Source organism: Sorghum bicolor, chromosome 1, assembly GCF_000003195.3.
Source record: "Sorghum bicolor cultivar BTx623 chromosome 1, Sorghum_bicolor_NCBIv3, whole genome shotgun sequence".
Lineage (NCBI taxonomy): Eukaryota > Viridiplantae > Streptophyta > Magnoliopsida > Poales > Poaceae > Sorghum > Sorghum bicolor.
The window spans coordinates 74,363,137-74,382,247 of record NC_012870.2 but is presented as its reverse complement, the minus strand read 5'-3'; the positions used below and the strand labels follow the sequence as shown (position 1 = coordinate 74,382,247).

At 42.6% G+C, this 19,111-nt stretch overlaps 3 protein-coding genes across 7 annotated transcripts; 1 reads left to right on the top strand and 2 right to left on the bottom strand.

Annotated features, from left to right (window-relative positions):
* Positions 410-4,576, top strand: LOC8081893 (aminotransferase ALD1 homolog). Its single transcript, XM_002468295.2, has 8 exons — positions 410-574; positions 726-793; positions 953-1,020; positions 1,101-1,217; positions 2,879-2,941; positions 3,039-3,143; positions 3,239-3,289; positions 3,427-4,576. Exons 1-8 carry the CDS (start codon positions 552-554, stop codon positions 4,258-4,260), a joined length of 1,329 nt encoding a protein of 442 aa, XP_002468340.2. The 5' UTR covers positions 410-551; the 3' UTR covers positions 4,261-4,576.
* LOC8081892 (ribosome biogenesis protein TSR3 homolog) lies at positions 4,690-10,201 on the bottom strand. Of its 5 annotated transcripts, none has more exons than XM_021451761.1 (11): positions 10,042-10,201; positions 9,854-9,931; positions 9,522-9,565; positions 9,110-9,159; positions 8,957-9,022; positions 8,660-8,700; positions 8,407-8,543; positions 6,441-6,531; positions 6,249-6,320; positions 5,204-5,310; positions 4,690-5,121 (listed from the first exon to the last, which is right to left on the bottom strand). In XM_021451761.1, the coding sequence occupies exons 2-11, from the start codon at positions 9,928-9,930 to the stop codon at positions 4,988-4,990; spliced, it is 819 nt and encodes a 272-aa protein (XP_021307436.1). In that variant the 5' UTR covers position 9,931; positions 10,042-10,201; the 3' UTR covers positions 4,690-4,987. The 5 variants fall into 5 exon arrangements, with proteins under 5 accessions (XP_021307436.1, XP_002465705.1, XP_021307434.1 ...); XM_002465660.2 differs by having other exon boundaries at positions 4,690-5,127; positions 10,042-10,200; XM_021451759.1 differs by having other exon boundaries at positions 4,690-5,127; positions 9,110-9,156; positions 10,042-10,200.
* LOC8081891 (low affinity sulfate transporter 3) lies at positions 11,237-18,227 on the bottom strand. The gene is made up of 12 exons (XM_002465659.2): positions 15,000-18,227; positions 14,851-14,899; positions 14,504-14,711; positions 14,246-14,420; positions 13,567-13,632; positions 13,155-13,385; positions 12,852-12,978; positions 12,487-12,773; positions 12,213-12,406; positions 12,068-12,129; positions 11,888-11,964; positions 11,237-11,771 (listed from the first exon to the last, which is right to left on the bottom strand). Exons 1-12 carry the CDS (start codon positions 15,432-15,434, stop codon positions 11,622-11,624), a joined length of 2,061 nt encoding a protein of 686 aa, XP_002465704.2. The 5' UTR covers positions 15,435-18,227; the 3' UTR covers positions 11,237-11,621.

Genomic DNA, 19,111 nt, shown 5'->3' with positions numbered 1-19,111 from the left:
ACTGTTTATGTGGCATGCAGGCACAGTGTGAACATGATAGACCAAGGCCTGGCATTGGCTAGCTTGTGAAAATGGACCAACCTTTTCCTAGCTAACTCAAGACTGCCGCCTCGATCGATCGACAGCATGCAGAGGAGTCCGCTGTTTGAAACTCAAGACCATGGAAAACATTTTCAAGGTGGACCATTCGGGGGCACCAGAGACCAGAGTAGTCTGCCCTTAATTTCCTTTTATTCTTTTGTGGAGTACAGTATATGCTAACTTCCTTTAAAAGAAAAGGACCGGGCTACTTTTCAACGCTTAGCTTTTCGACCCAGCTGCCCGATAGAGCGAGAGGCAGGGCTCGCTCTGGATTCTATAAATCCAGCATTTGCTCACATTCTGCTCTTGCCACCTTTGGATGATAGCCTTTTACTGAAACAACACTGCAAACACGTTCATCAGGGGCTCATCCTTTTGCCTCCAAGTGCGAGCAAATAAAATCACATTCTAGCCTAGCCCCCAGCTGGCCCGGCCTCTTGCTAGTAGCTTACCTAGGCCAAGCTCCATTCATGCCGACGAACATGATCTCCAAGTACTGCATCTACTTAATTAGTTTTCAGCTAGTTTATTTACGCAAGATATATATATATATATATATATGATACATGCATATATATAGTTAAGGATTTCAAATCAATTTAACAGTAATTCTCTCCCTTTTTGTCTGATGATCCTCCATCCAGGTTCCTTGAGAAGTCTGTCGTCCTTCCGCTGGATGCTGCACCTATCCATGTGAAGACTACCGGAGGAGGTACATACCTCTATATACTGCATGCTACATGTACAAATATGAATTAAAGATCATGGCATGGCTCTCTGTTTCCTTGCTCCTCGTTGCATTATTCTTCGCGGTTCATCAGGTTTAACGACTTCTTCCCCATGTTACTATAATACTACCACTGCAATTCAGGTCCTCGGACCAGTGTGCTGCGCAATCCGAACATGGAGAAGCTTCAGAAGGGCTACCTGTTCCCGGAGGTGCCGACTTGACCTTTGACAAGCCTAACTCACCATGTCCTTCCACCTTATTAACGTGTTTGATCCTCCTTAAATATCAGATTAGCATTAAGCATGAAGCTCACCTGAAGAAGTACCCTGATGCCAAGGTCATCAGCTTGGGCATCGGCGACACAACTGAACCCATCCCAAGCGTCATAACATCAGCTATGGCCGAGGTATTCTTTCTTTCTGTGAAGTTCTCATCACCTCTTCTTATTGGCTCCGATCCTTTTCTGTTGAACATGAATGCAATGTAAAACTAACATGAGGTGGCGTTTAAGGCAAAAAAGAAGAAATCCATTGAAAGATTAAAATAGTTCCATTCTGAAGTAGCTAATTTTTGGCACTCTGACTATATTATATATTTTGAGAAAGAGTATATACCCAATTACTGGTGATACGTACTTATTATGATTTTTCATCATATACATAAACAAGAGAACTGGCTACATCCAAGGCAGAACCTTCCATGCAGGGGTACCGCACGATCACCGAAGTATACTGGAAAATGCGTGGCTGGTCAATTATTCTGATCAGATAGCAAAAAAGATTAATTGGATAAATTAATAAGATCGTACCATAATATTATAGTGAGATCTTATGTCAAAGATGAATGCTAAAATATTGAGCAAGACACTGGAGGGTCTGACCGTGATGATTCAATTCATTTACAACTTTGGAACCTGCAACGACCACACCTATACCGATATAAAGTTTTGCTGGATTTTTTTTTTGAAACAAAGTTTTGCTGGATATTATTAACGGTTTAGATGTGGAGTCAGGGTGACCTTTCTAATTTTGCCACTGAAACTAATTTGGAAGTCATATGGCTGTTAAGGCAGTCTTACTTGCCACCCTGCTCTTAAATAAGAAGTGAACTGTAGTTACTTGTTTGGGCTATATATATGCTTAGCTTTCTAAACTTATTAGGCGTCGTTTGGATACTTATACACTTCAATCTATATTTGTCGTTAGAGTTGTTTGATGTGGAATTCAGTTTAAATTCCACACCAAACCATACCTGTAAGGCCTTAGTATATTCTCACTCGAAACAGTCAAAATGACCACTGCCGACATTCAGAAAAAAAAAAATCACTGTGCCCAAGCTACGGTTATCTGTCAGCACCGAATTACTTGTTCTCAATACCACGTCGTACTATCAGAGATTCTCACACGTTTCGCTTACATAAAGGAAGTTTCGCCTAGACTGAGAAGAACGACACGTTGTAGTGTATTCGGTAAGTGCCAATATCAGTCCCACTGCTCCATCATCAGTCGGAAAAATAGCTAAATGCATGCACCCGTCCCGTCAGGTTCTGAATCTACAGTAGTAAATAATGTCATTTTGTTTTACATGCTGCACTTTTTCTACCGAGAAAGTTCCCTTCTTCCTTTGTCAAGGTTTTCTCGTTTGAGACTCTTACTTATATTAGCGTACGTCACTGCTGCCACGTCATGGCCCTCCTTGTTCTCGCCATTTTCCACACGTAGAGCCATCACTACGTTTGTTTCTCAATTTATTACGTGTACAGCACCAGCTGGCCGATCCTTAAAAAAAAAAAAATACACCGACCCAATAAGACTCCAAGAGAGCATTTACAAATATAGCATTCTTCAGTCAACAGGATGTCTTCAGATCATGACGACATGCCGTATATTGACTGCGGAGGACAAAAAAAGATTCGATGAGAGCGACCCCTGAACAAATTTGGACCCTGCTGCTTTCTCAATTTGGTGCGGGTTCATGCACGTCTGCTGCAGCCACGCCCAGCCCAACGAATTTTCTCTTTATTTTGGCCAAGATTTATTTACCAAATTACTTGTCCTGTTTTTGCAGTATGTGCTTGCGTTATCCACTCCAGAAGGATACCAGGGTTATGGACCGGAGCAGGGTCAAATGGTAATGTGCAGCAGATCCTGCAGAAACATCTACACTGAACTCTTCTAAAACTGTAGTTAGTCTGAACCTGCTTTGCTTGGCGAACATGCATGTGCAGAATCTGCGCAAGGTCATAGCTGAGAAAGTGTACCAAGACATGGGGATTAAAGAGTCCGAGGTGTTCATCTCGGACGGAGCGCAGTGTGACATTGCTCGCCTCCAGGTACGTAACGTACTACACATACAAAGCCATTCAATTCCTGCAGTTTGCTACAGAATCTCATCTTCTTCCTCCTCCCGGCTCTTTTGTGCACGCAGACGCTGTTCGGGCCCAACGTGACCATAGCCGTCCAAGATCCCACCTTCCCGGTACGTAAGTGTGGTCTCATCACAGCCCATGCAGCATTTCACTTCACCGTGCTCTGCCGGCCGTGCATGCCGTCTCGCTCAGCTGCTCGACCAGGTCACCTATCGGCTCACATGCATATGCGCGCGTACGTGTGCAGGGTTACGTGGACAACGGCGTGATCGTGGGGCAGACCGGCAGCGCGGACGAGGCCGGCAAGTACGCCGGCATCGCCTACATGCGTTGCGCGCCGGAGAACCACTTCTTCCCGGACCTCTCCCGCGTGCCGCGCACCGACGTCATCTTCTTCTGCTCGCCCAACAACCCGACGGGCCACGCGGCGTCGGCGGCGCAGCTGCGCGACCTGGTGGACTTCGCGCGCCGCAACGGCTCCATCATCGTCTTCGACACGGCGTACGCGTGGTACGTGTCGGAGGGGCAGGGGCAGGGCAAGCCGCGGTCCATCTACGAGGTGCCCGGCGCCAGGGAGGTGGCCATCGAGATCTCCTCCTTCTCCAAGTTCGCCGGCTTCACGGGCGTCCGCCTCGGCTGGGCGGTGGTGCCCGACGAGCTCCGCTACGCCGACGGCTCCCGCGTCGCGCGCGACTTCGACCGCATCGTCTGCACCTGCTTCAACGGCGCGTCCAGCGTCGCGCAGGCCGGCGGACTCGCCTGCCTCTCCACGGAGGAAGGCCGGGACGCCGTGCGCCGCGTCGTGGGCGTCTACAAGGACAACGCGCGGGTGCTGGTGGACACCTTCGCGTCGCTCGGCAAGGAGGTGTACGGCGGCACCGACTCGCCCTACGTCTGGGTGCGCTTCCCGGGCCGCCGCTCCTGGGACGTGTTCGCCGAGATCCTCGAAAAGACGCACGTCATCACCGTGCCGGGCAGCGGCTTCGGCCCCGGCGGCGAGGGCTTCATCCGTGTCAGCGCGTTCAACAGCAGGGACAGGGTGCTGGAGGCCGCAGCTAGGCTCAAGAAGTTCCTGGCCTGATCGAGCGCCGGCGTACGCAGCAGCACTGTTCCCGCGCTAAAGCTCCACAGATCCTGCAACTACACTGCTGATGATATACTTACGGACCCCCGTACTAATAATAATAACATTGTCATGCGCTGACACGCATGCTAGTTGTGCTGGGTACTGATCAGCCCACAACAGAGCACACGTAGCAGACATGGCACACATAAATTGCCTATGTATGCATGTTCATTGTTTAACTTCGATGATGATTATTAAGATTTCCCCTTCGACGGTATCGGCTCATCCATTTCTCTATTTGTATTTCTCAAAACAACAAAATCATACACAACATGGACTGATGACGGATCCATGAAAAAACCAACAAGTACAGGCAACACCCCAGCCCAATTCATGACCCAGCCAGCCACAGCTAGTGGTATGTGTATTCTCCTAGGAAAAAGATGATCTCAATGTGTTCAACTCATCATTTATCTTCAAAGCGGTGCTATAGGTACACAGTACTACAGGTGTACAAGGATTTCTTTTCGAACCATGCATTCAACATCAGGACGAAAAGACCACTGAAGTTTATTCTGATTAGACACTGAAGGAACCCTACAGTAGTAGCTAGGCAACTGTTTTTTTTCTCGAATACACACGAGATCTGCGCATCAAAATATATTAAGAAGAAAAGGGTATAGAACCCAAAGGCAGCTGAAGTTCACTTGTAAAACTGCCGTAAAGTTGGCAGCCCATAATTTTATTCGCTTTCACTCTCTTCCTCGCTTTCTTCATCTTCATCAAGGTTCAGGTGGTTCAGATTCTTCTCGAGAGGGGGCAAGTCATCGTCTGAATCACCTTCAGATCCCTCCTCCGTGCTTTGCCGTGCTTCCTCTGTCCCTGTCAATCTACCATCAATACCCAACGAATAATTTTTGTACTCTAAAGACAGATAAACTTTGTGAAACCATATTACCGTTTACGGGTGGCTTTGGAACACTTGAGTTACTCGATAACCATGAGTTCTGCACATTGATAATCTCAGATCCATTTTCACATTGGGAGTACGCTTTCAGGAGATCTCTGCATGTTTTACAATGTATGAAAACCTGACCTAAATACATAATGTGAACAGGGCATATCAAGTAGGATGGATACAGGCTTGACAATTTAACTGCATTTACTGCTAAGGATAAACAATTAAACATGAGTAAATAAACTGGAATATTAGTCATATAGATAACTGAATGTCTCTATCCTTAGCATTGCTGGATAATGAGTACATACAAACTTCCTTGTGTTGAATAACGATAAGGATTAAGTCCACTTTTAGCCCCTCAACTATTGGCCGAGTTTAATTTTAGCCTTCAACTACAAAACCGTCTGTTTTTCACCCTCAGCTATCAAAACCGGTCACTTTTAGCACCCAGAGAGTTTCATGATCATAGGATATATATATATATTATCCTACAAAAATCATAAAACATGTATTTATTAATTAAAAGAGCTATTTTTTTAGCATCCAAAAAATACTTACTTCCATAGTTTCACATTTTTTTCTGCATAGAGAACATCATGACAAGGCTACCCAAAAAATTTGATGAATTTACCATGCTCAAACAATTCACTATGAAATTCACAGGTTTAACCATAGAAAAGAAAAAGGAAAAACCGCTTAAAGTGGCTCAAAACCGCCCTGTCCTCTCTCCGGGTGCTAAAAGTGACAGGTTTTGATAGTTGAGGGTGAAAAACAGACGGTTTTGTAGTTGAGGGCTAAAATTAAACTCGGTCAATAGTTGAGGGGCTAAAAGTGGACTTAATCCTAACGATAATAGTATGGTATAATCGTGCAAATAGGGCAGAGTGGATTGCCCTTGCACCATCCTCGAGTTAGGTAAGAACTCATCATTTGGAACCAGAAAAACAATTTCATCACAATAAACTAGTTGATTGGTGTATCATCGCCTAATAAGATCACTGTTAGTCTAGGTATGAAACACAAAAATTTCCACTGAACTGACCTGTTTAGAGACAAGAATGCGTGACCCCACTTGAATTTCCCAAGCAGCAAATGTGCTGTATCTTCCTCCCCACTGCAAATATGTACATAACATAAGCTGATGCCTGACAGTAACTAATTATAAATCAAGCTACAGAATTATATGAGCTACATATTCCAAACATTATTGTTAGGCAAGGCTTCAAAAATTTACCATATTATGAGGGCTGCTGATAAAGCTTCCACACAAGACAGTTCACATGGCCGACCATAGTTCACAGGATTTGCCGCTACTAACCATGGTACTGCAATTATTAAAATAAAAGCACAAATATCTTTAACAAATCCAACTCTGGTTTATATATATATGAAGCCATAAAAAAGGACCTACTTCGTTACATAGGTTCTCTCTTGTAGGGCACATAGTGAGCAAACATATTTGGTACAAGAAAAACATGAAAATTTATCTTTGTAACAAAACAAAACAAAAGCACAATCTGAATTGCAATAGCAGAGCCTACAACCTTTCTATTATTCTTTTTAACATGGGGACTCAAAACAAATAAGTTTTACATTATATATAAAATCATTTTACAATAGTGTGTGGTTGGTAGCTTGGATAAGCTTAAGCCTGCATGAGGGCTTATGCAGGCCAACCCAAGCCAGGACAATCCTATGCGGTTAGCTGATGTTTGGTTGCTCTGCATAGCCAGGTCGCATTTGACAAGACTGTGTTGGTTGATTGCATATGGTAACCTGCTTCTCAATTCTCATTGTTCTATGATAAGATTTTTCAGTGATAAGATTAAAATCTTATCACCTCCCCTCGTTCTCCTGTCCTTCTCCATATGCTGCTGGTGCACCATTCTGCTAGACAGGATGGTCAATGATGTGCGGCCATTGCTGCAGGCTCACAGCCTCTCAAATCAACCTTTCATCCACTCAATCGAAGTCTGTCCCCATCGAATCGACATCATCCATTCTAAATCTAACTCCTACCACCCAAAATCTAAGCCAAGAAGTTGACATTGCCTCTGGGGGCATATACGGGGTGCGGGAGATGCAGGTGAACAGGCTGCACAAGGAGGCCAACACGGGGAATGCCGGGGAAGGCGGCGGCACACCGGCTAGGGAGCGACCTCAAGCCACTGGCCTCCACCGAAGCCATGCTGCCGTCCTCGTCAGACTTGGACTCACCCGTAATCCCACGCGAGTGCCACCAGGGACAAGGGAAGGTGTCGGTAAGACATGTGCAAGTGGAGGTGAGCACAGATGAGGAGATAGAGCAGTTCATCATCGATGCCGAGCTGCTTGCCCGGCTACCCATCGTTGAGCTGCTCCGTCGGGCTGCACAGAAGTATGGCTATGTGCACCAAGGAGCCGCTGCGCATCACTGATTCATGGCCATGCTTCACCGGCATCTCGGTGAGGGAGAGGGGCAGAGATGTGTGGCTGAGCTCCTCATTGACAATGTCTAGCTGGCCTGCGAATCCAGCTGATATTGCGTGCATGGTTTGGCGTGTTTGCATCTCGCCGCCAGTGCCGGATGGAAAGGCCGACGATGCCTTAAGAGGTGCTCGATAGGCAGCGAGTGCGATGCAGGGGTGCTGGCAGACAAGGTGGGGTTGCACTATGACTGGAGCAAGCATAAAAGACATGCTCGTCACTGATGGGGAATGTGGTGTTGCTGTCGTGGAGGTGTGGCGGAGGTAAGGTGATTCCAACAGCTGCAGTGACCAAACCTGCATTAGCCCAAGATGGCCGAATTGCACAATGCAGCCGAAAGCGTGCTAAGGACTGTGAAACCCGCACAAGGGACTATGCAGACATCCAAACACAGGTGTCCTGCATTTGCATTCCAAAAGCCTGGATAATGCGGGCAACCAAATATGCTGCTAGAATTCATGCAGAACAGGTAGGACAGAGTAATCCCAAAGAACAACATACAAAAATAAAAATGATTAATGAACATATGAATCACTGTCTTATTAAAATTACAGTGAAGTGCATTGGGCGTCCTTATGTTTATCCTGAATTCTCAACTAGGTCCATAAACTCTGAAGATCTGGGTCAAGTTTTAAAGTGGTTCACTCCAAGTGATAATCTGAGTCCACGGTTCAGGAAATGTTTAATGATCCCTAGTACGTTTCACTCAAATTATTAAGATATGATGATCTTACAGAGACGAGGAGCACCGCAACGTAGTTTCACAAAAGGGACATCACTTAAACGTGCCCAGGAACAATCAACCACAGCCAATCCTTTTCTTTGCACAATAGGATGATCTTCCTTGGATACACATTGTGTTCCAACAGGGCTGAAAGAAAGGAAGCTAAACAATTAAGTAGTGGAACTAACATAAGATTAGTTTTACTTACAAACTCATACAGTTAAATTAACTACGAAAATGTTTATCTCCATAGCTTATTTTACCTGAGAACAACACCACCAAAACCATTGGTCACTCTCAACTCCTGTCAGACAAATAACAATTTATCAAGAACAGTTGTAGTTTTTAGTGGTGATGTTTGACAAAACTCTGCTAATAAGAGAAAAAAAGATACTAAAAGTTTGAAGAAAATAAGCTTCAATACATCAGATATGCAGATCTCCATGCCTGTGCCACATCTGAATTATTCATGTATTTTTTTTTCAGTTTTACCATTAGCATGTTGATTGGTCTCAAGAGGATAAAAATGTTCAAATACTGTGAAGCAAGAGGTGCCTTACCTTCAAAAGCCCAAATCTCGAAAGCTTACGACCAGTGCATCTTTTGACATCACACTGACCAAAGTCCTATACAGCAAACAAACAGAAGAGCTTACACACAATGTGGAATAAGGATGATAAAATTTAATAACTATATGTGAAACATTCACCTACCCACATTGCAAGCTGAATTCTTGAACCTTTAAATTCGTCTTCTGTATCTTCTGGATTAAAAACCAAAAATATTTTATTGTTAATACGCACTGAGTCTTGAAATCTGAGGAATGATGTAAACTGATTTCACGAAGCTGAAGATCACTAAACCCCTAAATGGATTTGTCAATAACTGATACAATATAATTAAGAAATGATAGTTGGTATGCTCGCTCCCTGTAGTTGTAATCAATGAATACCCTAGTCCAGTTTATCCTTTTAGCTCATATCCCAGAAAAAAAATTGCAAAAATCATAATTAACAGTTGAGACAATCAGCATATTTTTAGTGCAACTTTACAACTAAATCATACAATAACTTAACCGTACACATTTAATTAACAGAGCATGCATAAATACAAGAAAATGTGTACCTTCTTGCCTTGGAAGTGATGTCCCAGGGCCATCATCACTGAAACTGTAAAATAAAAAGGGTGATTTTAACAACCATCTGTTAAAAGGCTATTATTATAATCTAAAATAGCAATTTAAATTGAAGCACACAATATCCTCTGTCCAAAAGGCAAAGCAAACTCAACAGAGTGCATACTGTAATATCGCAACAGAAAATGAAAAAATTAACCAAAAACAGACTCGGGCTCTATAAAAAGTTCCAATCAAAGCGTTAAATTTAATTGATTCATCTCACTGACACTACCTAAACACCAAGGTAAATATAATTCAGAGTTGAAACAGGGCTAACTACCACGAGACTTCTTGCTTGGTACGGCGTGAAGACGATGAGGAGGATCCCCGGCCGCGCCTGTGGCGGTTGTATCCCATCCTGGACGGCTTTGAAGTAAGTAGGCATCAATCAAATAGCCAAATAGCTTAAGTTATGATTTGGGTGCTCCGTTTCGCACATCAGGAAGGGAAGAGAAGGGGCGGGAATACCTTTTGTGTGCTCGTCGCCGGCGAAGAGATCGACGAAGACCTCGGCACCTGGCGTAGGGCGGCGGCGGTAGCCCAGTCGGGGGGAGAGAGAAAGAGAGAGAGAGAGAGCACGCGGGTGGAAGCCTGGAAGGTGGCTGCCTGCGGCGGACGGCGGTAGCCCAGTCCGCGGAATTGTTCGGCCCAGGGAGCCCACCCGCACGGCCATCTACTGTTTCACTCTTTTCTAAAAAAAAAACTACAGTTTCTTTTTTCTCTCCTTTCTTTCATTTTTTACTTTTTATTATTATCCTTGATTTATATTTATCCTCTCCGTGCGAATCACCGTGATTAGTAGAGCCAAGGAGGCAACTGGTGAGCATTATTTAGCACATTATTATGCTTCAGCTGTGTGGCATTACCTTTTCTACGATAGTTTAGGCTACTTGATATGATATAAACTCTCCGTGAGTGGACGAGTGGGTAAATAGAGCTGTAACTTTGATATATGTTCTATTGGCTAAAAAGGTATAGCTCAAAGTACTATTCGTTGATTTATTATGAGAGAAAAACACTGGTGAATGGTTAGTAGATTCGACAGATAACAGTTAGAAACTACAAAATTGAACTGTCAAATCTGACACCATACAAGAACGGTATTATTTTTTTAATGCGACAAGCACAACTACGCGATTATTATGTTGTTAAAATGTTATTTTATTTTTTGAGCGTCTTAACAATTTTAAAATATAAAAATCAAAACTACAAAATTATAGATCTCACTGATAGCTACAACTTTTATATAAAATGTATTTTCATTTAACAACATCTTAACTTGTACGTGGTTATTATGCTCCTAAAACTTTATCTTATTTTTTTAAGCATCTTAATGTCCTCAAATGAAAAAACTTAAAACTATAAAATTATAGATCTCATCAAAAGCTACAATTTTTATATACATTTTATATCCATCCAACATTGTATCAAAAGAGTTATGACTTTTAAAGTTTCAGTCTTGCCACCACTCCCAGTGACGCGACAGAACAATGCTGTTATGTCAGTTGTCAGCAAGAGTAGCGTGACAACATTTTTCACGTCATGAACACCGTCTAATGTAACAGACATCAACCAATAGAGTCAGATAAAAAAATTAGGAGTGATTATTATTAAAATATTAAATAAAAAATGATTAAAAAATCCCCTTCCCAAGGACACTGAATTCCAAATTCCAATCATTATATATATATATATATATATTGCATATACATACACGCATATAATCACAAAGCGACACTTCGCATGTGTTCGCAAACGCACGCTGATCAGATGTCGCAGAACGCACGCATCTAATCAGTAATCACAAACAAACGCACGCACGCATCTCGCATCATGATGACATGCGAAAATTCGCACACACATCATTGCACACATAGCCTTATTCTATGCAGAACGCATCATGCTTCTGTTCTGCCTGCTCCAGGTGCCTTTGACAGATGTCGCAGAGCTGCACTGCCCTGGACAGAGTACATAGAAATCTATACCACACCACACTCATATACTCTAGTTCAGAAACGGGCCCACATGAGGTCCCTTTCTTGGCGAATTCAACATTCTAGGTCACTACCCTTCTTATTCGCCGGGCAGGCTTCTACTGCTTCGCCAACCGTCAGAAAGATCCAGTCTTCAATTCCGCTGATGAGCCGTGCTAGTTTCATCTTGTGGATCACCTGCCATCCAGGGCTAGCTATGGCCATCTGTGAATAATTGATTTCATTTCAACAAGAGAAGCGGATTATTTTACCAAGAAACTTCGAATGGTTGTATTCCCTCTCTTGTGCAAACTTAAGTGTGCGAGTGTCAGGGCATGCACCTGTATGCCACAAGACACCAGCTCCTGGCGCAGTTCTTCCAGCGCCGCAAGTCCTGCTGTGTCGATGTTCACAACATCTGCACGCCAGTTGCCGGGGACACACATACCAGACAGGGTAAATGTGGGCTTATGACCGAGTGTGAAAATATATTCTCAACTCAAACATGGAAATTCATTTACTTGACATGTCAAGGACGACCAAGCAGATTGCGTCACGCTTATCGATTACCCACCCAGTAATCCTGAAAACAAGAAATATTGATAATATCAGAAGTGTATCCAAACTATGCCCTGTGTAACCTTGCAAGTTAGGGTATATCTATACTTCTCTCTGATGGAATTGCCGTTGATGAAGCAAAGGAACGAGGTGCTGATCCGTATGGCCAGAACAGCAGGTGTTTGACAAACCATTGGATACTGTTCCATGTTGCAGAATATGTTCGTCCCCTGAAGTCTACCAAGGATCTCGACTTGAGGCCAGACTGAGTGCACAACAATCTTCGCAAAGGAGATAACAATCTGCAAAGTCTCCATGAGTGCATGCATTCTTTGATGAATCAAAACAAAAAGTAAAGATGAGCTTGAATGAGTAATCATACTGCAACTGAAAGCCCAATCTCCACTGATCCGAATATAACACCAAGGAAGGATCCCATGCATGTGAGGAAATCTAATTTGTCGACTTTCCAAAGGATGCAGACTTCCTGGAAATTGATTAGCCCTGGGAGGGCTGATAGAATGATTGATGCAAGTATAGACACTGGCGTATAGTACAGGAGCTTGGTGAGCAGCTCCAAGGCAACCATAACAGTGACAGCCATGACAACATTTGACATTGTTGTCTTACAGCCAGCGGTGAAGTTCACAGCTGTGCGGGAGAAAGACCCTGCAGACAATGACCATAGTAATGTAGTTGTCGAACAAAAGTTAACAGCTGAACATATAGCACAGAAGTTTTATTCACCAGTTGCCACATAGCAAGACGACATGGATCCTGCTACATTCATGAAGCCCATTGCAAGCATTTCCTTATTTCCATCCAATTTATAACCATTTATGACTGAAAAAGAGCGGCCAACAGCGATAGCTTCCTACAAGAAACAACAGAGAAGAATTTGATGTTGGGACTTGGAATTTTACAAATGTGTACTTGTCTGTTTATAAGACAGCTGAACTTGAACCAATAATCTACTCCACTGCGATATTATGAGATATTTCTTACATTGTTCTATGCTGCAGTTTAATATATTCAGACAGCAATGCATACCGTTAGAGCAATAACAGCACAAATAAGAGCTATCTTTGCACATTCAGAAACATAGGATCCATTGAAATTTATCTGCTTGATTGAGCTCGCATTGATGCCGGCATCCACTTTTTGTATGATCTTTACACCATGCTTATCAGCTCTTGTCATATAGACCATGAGAGTAGACAATGCAACTGAGAGCACAGGTGCAATCGCTGAAACCCAGAAAAGCTTCTTATTCTTTCTACCCTGAAATTATGGTCCCCCAAACCTTTTAATCATGTATTGAAAAGAAACAAATGAACATAATTTATTTATTTATTTGAAAACATGGCAGGCTCTGCCTCTCAATTAAGATGGGAATAAGAGTTTATGTACATACAAATGAACATATAAACAAACAAGCAAGAGGACAGTTGGATAATCTTACTATGAACCTCATGCCGAGAATGAACAAGAAGAAAGAACATCCAATGTAGAAGTTCTCGGGATGCCACTGCCATCACATGCCAGACGAATATTTTAATTAAAAAAGAGCTTTCCAAAACCAACAAATTTTGTAAAAAATGTGCATCAAGAAATATGAATACGTCAAACAAATATTAAAACGTGCATAGCAACCATACAAGTAACTGAAAGCCATATCAAGATTCAAGACAAATATTCTTGTGCATGTTACAGAGATTTTAAATTTCCACAGGGAGATTGATTAGGCATATATATGATTAAGTGTAACTTTTTTATTAATTAAATACTACTTTACACATCACAGTTGCTGCAATTAAATTATTCAGTAACTGAAGATGAAGTGTGCTCTTTACTGAGACACTGTGAGGCTACTTTCGCTGCAGTGTATATTGAAACTTCTCTTACTTCTAGCCCTGAAATTTCAGCTTTCTCCTCTTATTCTTACTTATCACCAGGACTTTTTTAACTACATAAATTTATTTGCAGTACACGGTGTACAGTAAGAGCTAATTTGCTCCCACTGGTAATGGAACTATGAAATAGCATAAAAGAGATAGATTAGCCAATATGCATAACCATCGACAAGTTTGATTGCAATGTTTCTATTCCATTCACAGTTAAAAGATGCACAAAATGCTTACTGGTTCATGAACAGAAACCCAGACTGCTCTGATGACAGATACAACGTCAGTGCTACTTGTGAAATGACTAAGCCCCAGTAGGCCCTTCAACTGCTGCAGTCCAATAACAATGGCAGCTCCTCCCATAAATCCAGTGATTGCGGCATGCGAGAGAAAATCAACAAGGAATCCCAACCTCAAAAAGGATCAATGCAAAAGACTAATTAGTGAAAGTAAGGAAAGTAGGCTCATTGTAATCACAAGACCGAAAAGGCCTACCTGAAAAGACCAAATGCAAACTGGAAGATACCAGTAAAGCATGTCACAGTGAAAACCGTTTTTCGATAGAAAGCTGGATCGATGACTGGGTCAGCTATCTTTTGAGCCATTGATGAAAGCAAGAGTGACACAATGGCAACCGGTCCAATGGCTATCTCCCTAGAGGTCCCCATTACAGCATAGACAAGAGGTGGCACAACACTTGTATCTTACCACAAACAACAAAACCATTTATTCAGAAGAACATCAAAAGAAAAAACAACAAATCCTTTTAGTCCCAAGCAAGTTGAGGTAGGTCAGAAGAACGTCAAAAGAGAAAGAAAAGCAAAAAATGTGATTTTACTTACAAAGACCATACTGAGGATCCAGTTTAGCAAGATTTGCATATCCAATGCTCTAGAAAATATCAATCTGATAAAGTTAGTCAAAATCTCTGTATATGTACTATATATGTACTGCATAGTAACACAATTACTTATAATTAAAAAAGTGTCACCTGTGGAATGCTAAGGCTCGCGAGAGTGAGACCAGCCATGAGGTCACTACGGAAGGACTTCAGGCTGTAGCTTTTCCACCATTCAAGTATTGGAAACAGGCCATGCAGAATTGACATTGCACACACAGAGAGTGCGAAATGCTTATCTGCGCTTTGGTAATGAACTGTTTTTCTTAACATGCCAATGAGAACATACCACAGGCTTGGAGGCTCTGGACCTTGCAGCACCAGCTCTGCAAAATCTGCCCTTTTGGGTATGTATGACTTACTTGCCATGAACTCCATGGCTGGTTCTGAAGTGTTTGGGTGAACTCCTTGCTGTTGAGGGAACTGCCAAGATTCCATCATATCAGGCCTTTTGGGTCTTGCCATGGGCTCTATGGCTGGTTCTGAAGTGTTTGGGTGAACTCCTCGAGGGAATTGCTGAGATTCCATCACATCATATTGGTGCCTCCAAGGCTCCAAGATCTAGATAAGCAGCACAATTCTGGATGGATCTTGGATGTTTCACATATATTTGACTGCTCTAAGTTGGCCTTACAATCTGGCATATATATAGTCCTATAGAATTATGCTGAGTCCGATTCATGAAAGGAATGGATGTCCTAGAAGGGCCTGTGCCTACTAGTTCCTGGTCTACATGATTGGCTCTCCTATTCTTAAGTCACATTCGTATGTACAGGAAGCCCATTGCATTCTGATAATTGAATCCACAATGATGAGTTCTCTTTATCTCCGCATGTGTGCTTCGTCCACAAAATGATTTCAACTGTACCCAGATTTCTAATCATGGCTGTTCCACTAGGCTTTGTTCTGATGTAAATGTTTCCAGAGTTGCCACCCTTGATTGCTGTCTATCTGTGATAGTGTTTTCCAGTAGTCATGCAACTAATTACATGTGTTCTGTTAGACTTCTAATCAACGAGCTTCATAACAAATCATAAAACCATGCTATATGCCCCTGGCACTGTTGGTAATTTTGTGCTTAGCCACAAGGGAAGACAAAATCAGTAAGGGGACATGGTTCATGGTTGGTTGTGAGGCACACTTTCTCTTGTCTATGTTTCTAGGTTGCAAGGTTAGTCCCTTGTCTTGTGTCGTTGGTCATCTTTGAGGTTGTAGGTCGCTTGTAATAGCTGTTGGTTATCTTTCTTTTGTTTTCTTATGGTCATTGTAAAAACTCTGTTTCCTTAATGAAATATGTGCTCAGCACGTGCTCAAAAAAGAAACTTGTTCTTTCATCATGCTCCCATCTCAGTGGAACCTTGGCGTTTCCACACTGTATTGAGAAAACTAGTATGAGTGAATGTGTGAACATTTTTCTAGAGCATTATTGTTTATAATGGACTACACTGTAGGTGCTTGTGCTCGTACACACATTATTCATGGATGTCAAAGGTTGAAACTATTGATCACTTATATGAGCGCAACATGTCAGGCTTCAGCAGAGGAGCAGCAATCAGCACTTAAAAAAGGTGGTTCCAACCATTACAAAAGAGTTCTCTAGAACCAAAACATAAAAATAGCAAGAGAAAACAAAGAATAGCACTTAGAAGTTACAACTACCTGTTATGAGGATTTCAAGAATAGCATTTCATATGTCTGCACCAACCACGTGATCTTTGCCAACCAAGAAATTAAAGGCACTACAGAAAAGGTGTAAATGATTGAGCTTAAAGAGATTTGCCATAAATTCACAATTGCAGCTTTATTTTCAAAAAATAGTTGATTGAAAGAAAAAGTGTAAACGATTGAGCTTAACAAGATTTGCCATACATTTTAATGCACATCTGATACTCATTTAACTGCAAATTTTAACCAATATAATTTTCAGCAAACAAAACTGAAATGTATTAGTGTAACCATAGGATAAATGATGACAGAAGTAATTCATAGTATATAAGACAGGAGGTTTTTTCTACCTATTAATGAAATGACAGAAGTAACCCAAGCCGTGGAATCAGAATGTAACTAGACCACCTTTTCTACCTATTAATGAAATGATACACAATCCTCCTAAGTGTTCAAGAAAAAAATAAGACAAAGGCTTATCTTGGAGAATGCCTATAATATTCTATGTGCACTGTGTATCATATGTGTGATATAAGTGCTGAATCTAGTTGTCATGCATTGATTACACCAGTGTTTTTTTCTGAAAGATCAATTACACCATTCCTACCCAGCCAATGGACCAAATGACTTTGCCTTAAGCGAGATTCGAATCTCAAGATTCCACACTTCCACAGTGTGGTGGAACTTGCAAGGTGCGCTGACACTGATTAGCAAACTAAATGGTTCAACCTTTGTTTTGATAGAAGTTGACCTTAGTAATGAAACATGCTTGAGAAGGGGCATTGCAACAATGGTGAGTGGTGGTAAGTGACTGACTGGCATGAGTGGTGACCACATATTTTGGCATTGTTCCCTGCCCTTTCCCCAGATGGACCAGAAGGGGCATTGCAACCCAAAATTCCAGACCAGATCTGGATCACAGCAAATATGGACGTGGTCTGAGTGGTCCGGGCACTTACTATGATATGAAGATTCTCAGTATCGAATGGAAGTAGGCATCAAGGGTCATCTCCAACACTGCACAAGAAAAGCCTGCATAGACGAGGGCTGGATGGATGGAACTAAGTTTTTCTTTTCTTTCCGTTTCTTTCATGGCAAACAGATGACCCAATTGATTTGATAACACTACTTTTTCCTAATGAATGGCAAAAGTTTTGCCATATTTATTAGAAAAATAAAGGTAAAACAAACAAAAAACTGTACAGCCAAATTACAACTTGCCAGGCAGCTAAACTCTGTCCCCAAAAACACACAAGCAATCGATTTGATAATACTTGCACTTGTAAAAAGAACAACTACATACCTTCCTGCAACATTTGCTGTCAAACTATATAGCTTTTCTAGAATAGTTTACCATTAATCCCTCTCTCTCTCTTCTCCTCCCTCCTGGCCTCCTCCAAGCTTCGAGGAAACAACTAAAGGAAGCTGAGCTAGCTCAGTTGGTCCAGCGTGTGGATGTATACCCAGACCATCTAGGTTCAAGTCCTCATCAAGCCGAATTTTTGTGTGCCTATTTTCTTCTTAATAGAATGCCACCTGGTTACCCCTAGTTTGGTCTAGGTTTTTTTCCCCATAGCCTTGTTTAGATTCAAAAACTTTTTGGATTTGGACATTGTAGCACTTTCGTTTGTATTTGGCAATTATTGTCCAACCATAGACAACTAGGCTCAAAAGATTCGTCTCACAAATTACAGACAAACTGTGCAATTAGTTATTTTTTTATCTATACTTAATGATCCATGCATGTGCCGCAAGATTCGATGTGATGGGGAATTTGAAAAGTTTTTGGATTTTGGGTGTAACTAAACAAGGCCAAACTCAACTCTCAACAAGTACCACTGCAGTCCAGTTTCTACCAAAGTGAAACAAGGTGTATGAATGGTGCTTCTTTAGTCGAGGAAACTAAAGTTTTTTGGCCGAGAGTCCTATATACTAGTGTCAACTACAATGGATTTGAGGGATCTAAATTTGAGAGCTATGTTGGAACAGATGTATTAAAAAAAAAAAAACCCAACAGCAGCAGCAGAAGGGAGCCCAGCCCACGAATCAACAGCAAGGGCCGTGGTTTAAGGGCTCTTGGAACTGCTCTAAACTAGCACTGTCAGAATCTCATTTCTCAGGAAATCGAGGGCGAACCTGAAGCCAATGCAGACACGGGCTCTCGCTCCCCTATTCTCGGGCGTTGCGTTGCGTTTCGCTCCATCGCTGCCTTCCTCACCGTCCATCCATCCCCTTCTCGGCTCCTCCTCCCTCTCGTCCGACGCATCGCTCCCTACAAGCCATCATCTTCGCGGCCGTGCCGGCACGCGAGGGCGACGTGCACAGCACATAGACGATTAGACGGCCGCGTGTCCGGCGGCGCGAGGCCGGGACCGGGACCGGGACCGGAGACCGGGAAGACCACGAAAGGTCACGCGGCACGGCACTCGTCGAGTCGTCGTCGTCGACGAGACTGGGGGTGCGGCCAAGAAGTGGGCCTGTGTGAATGGTTGAGCGGCCCACTTCTGTATTGCTGGGCCGTTCAAGACCTAAAAGGCCCG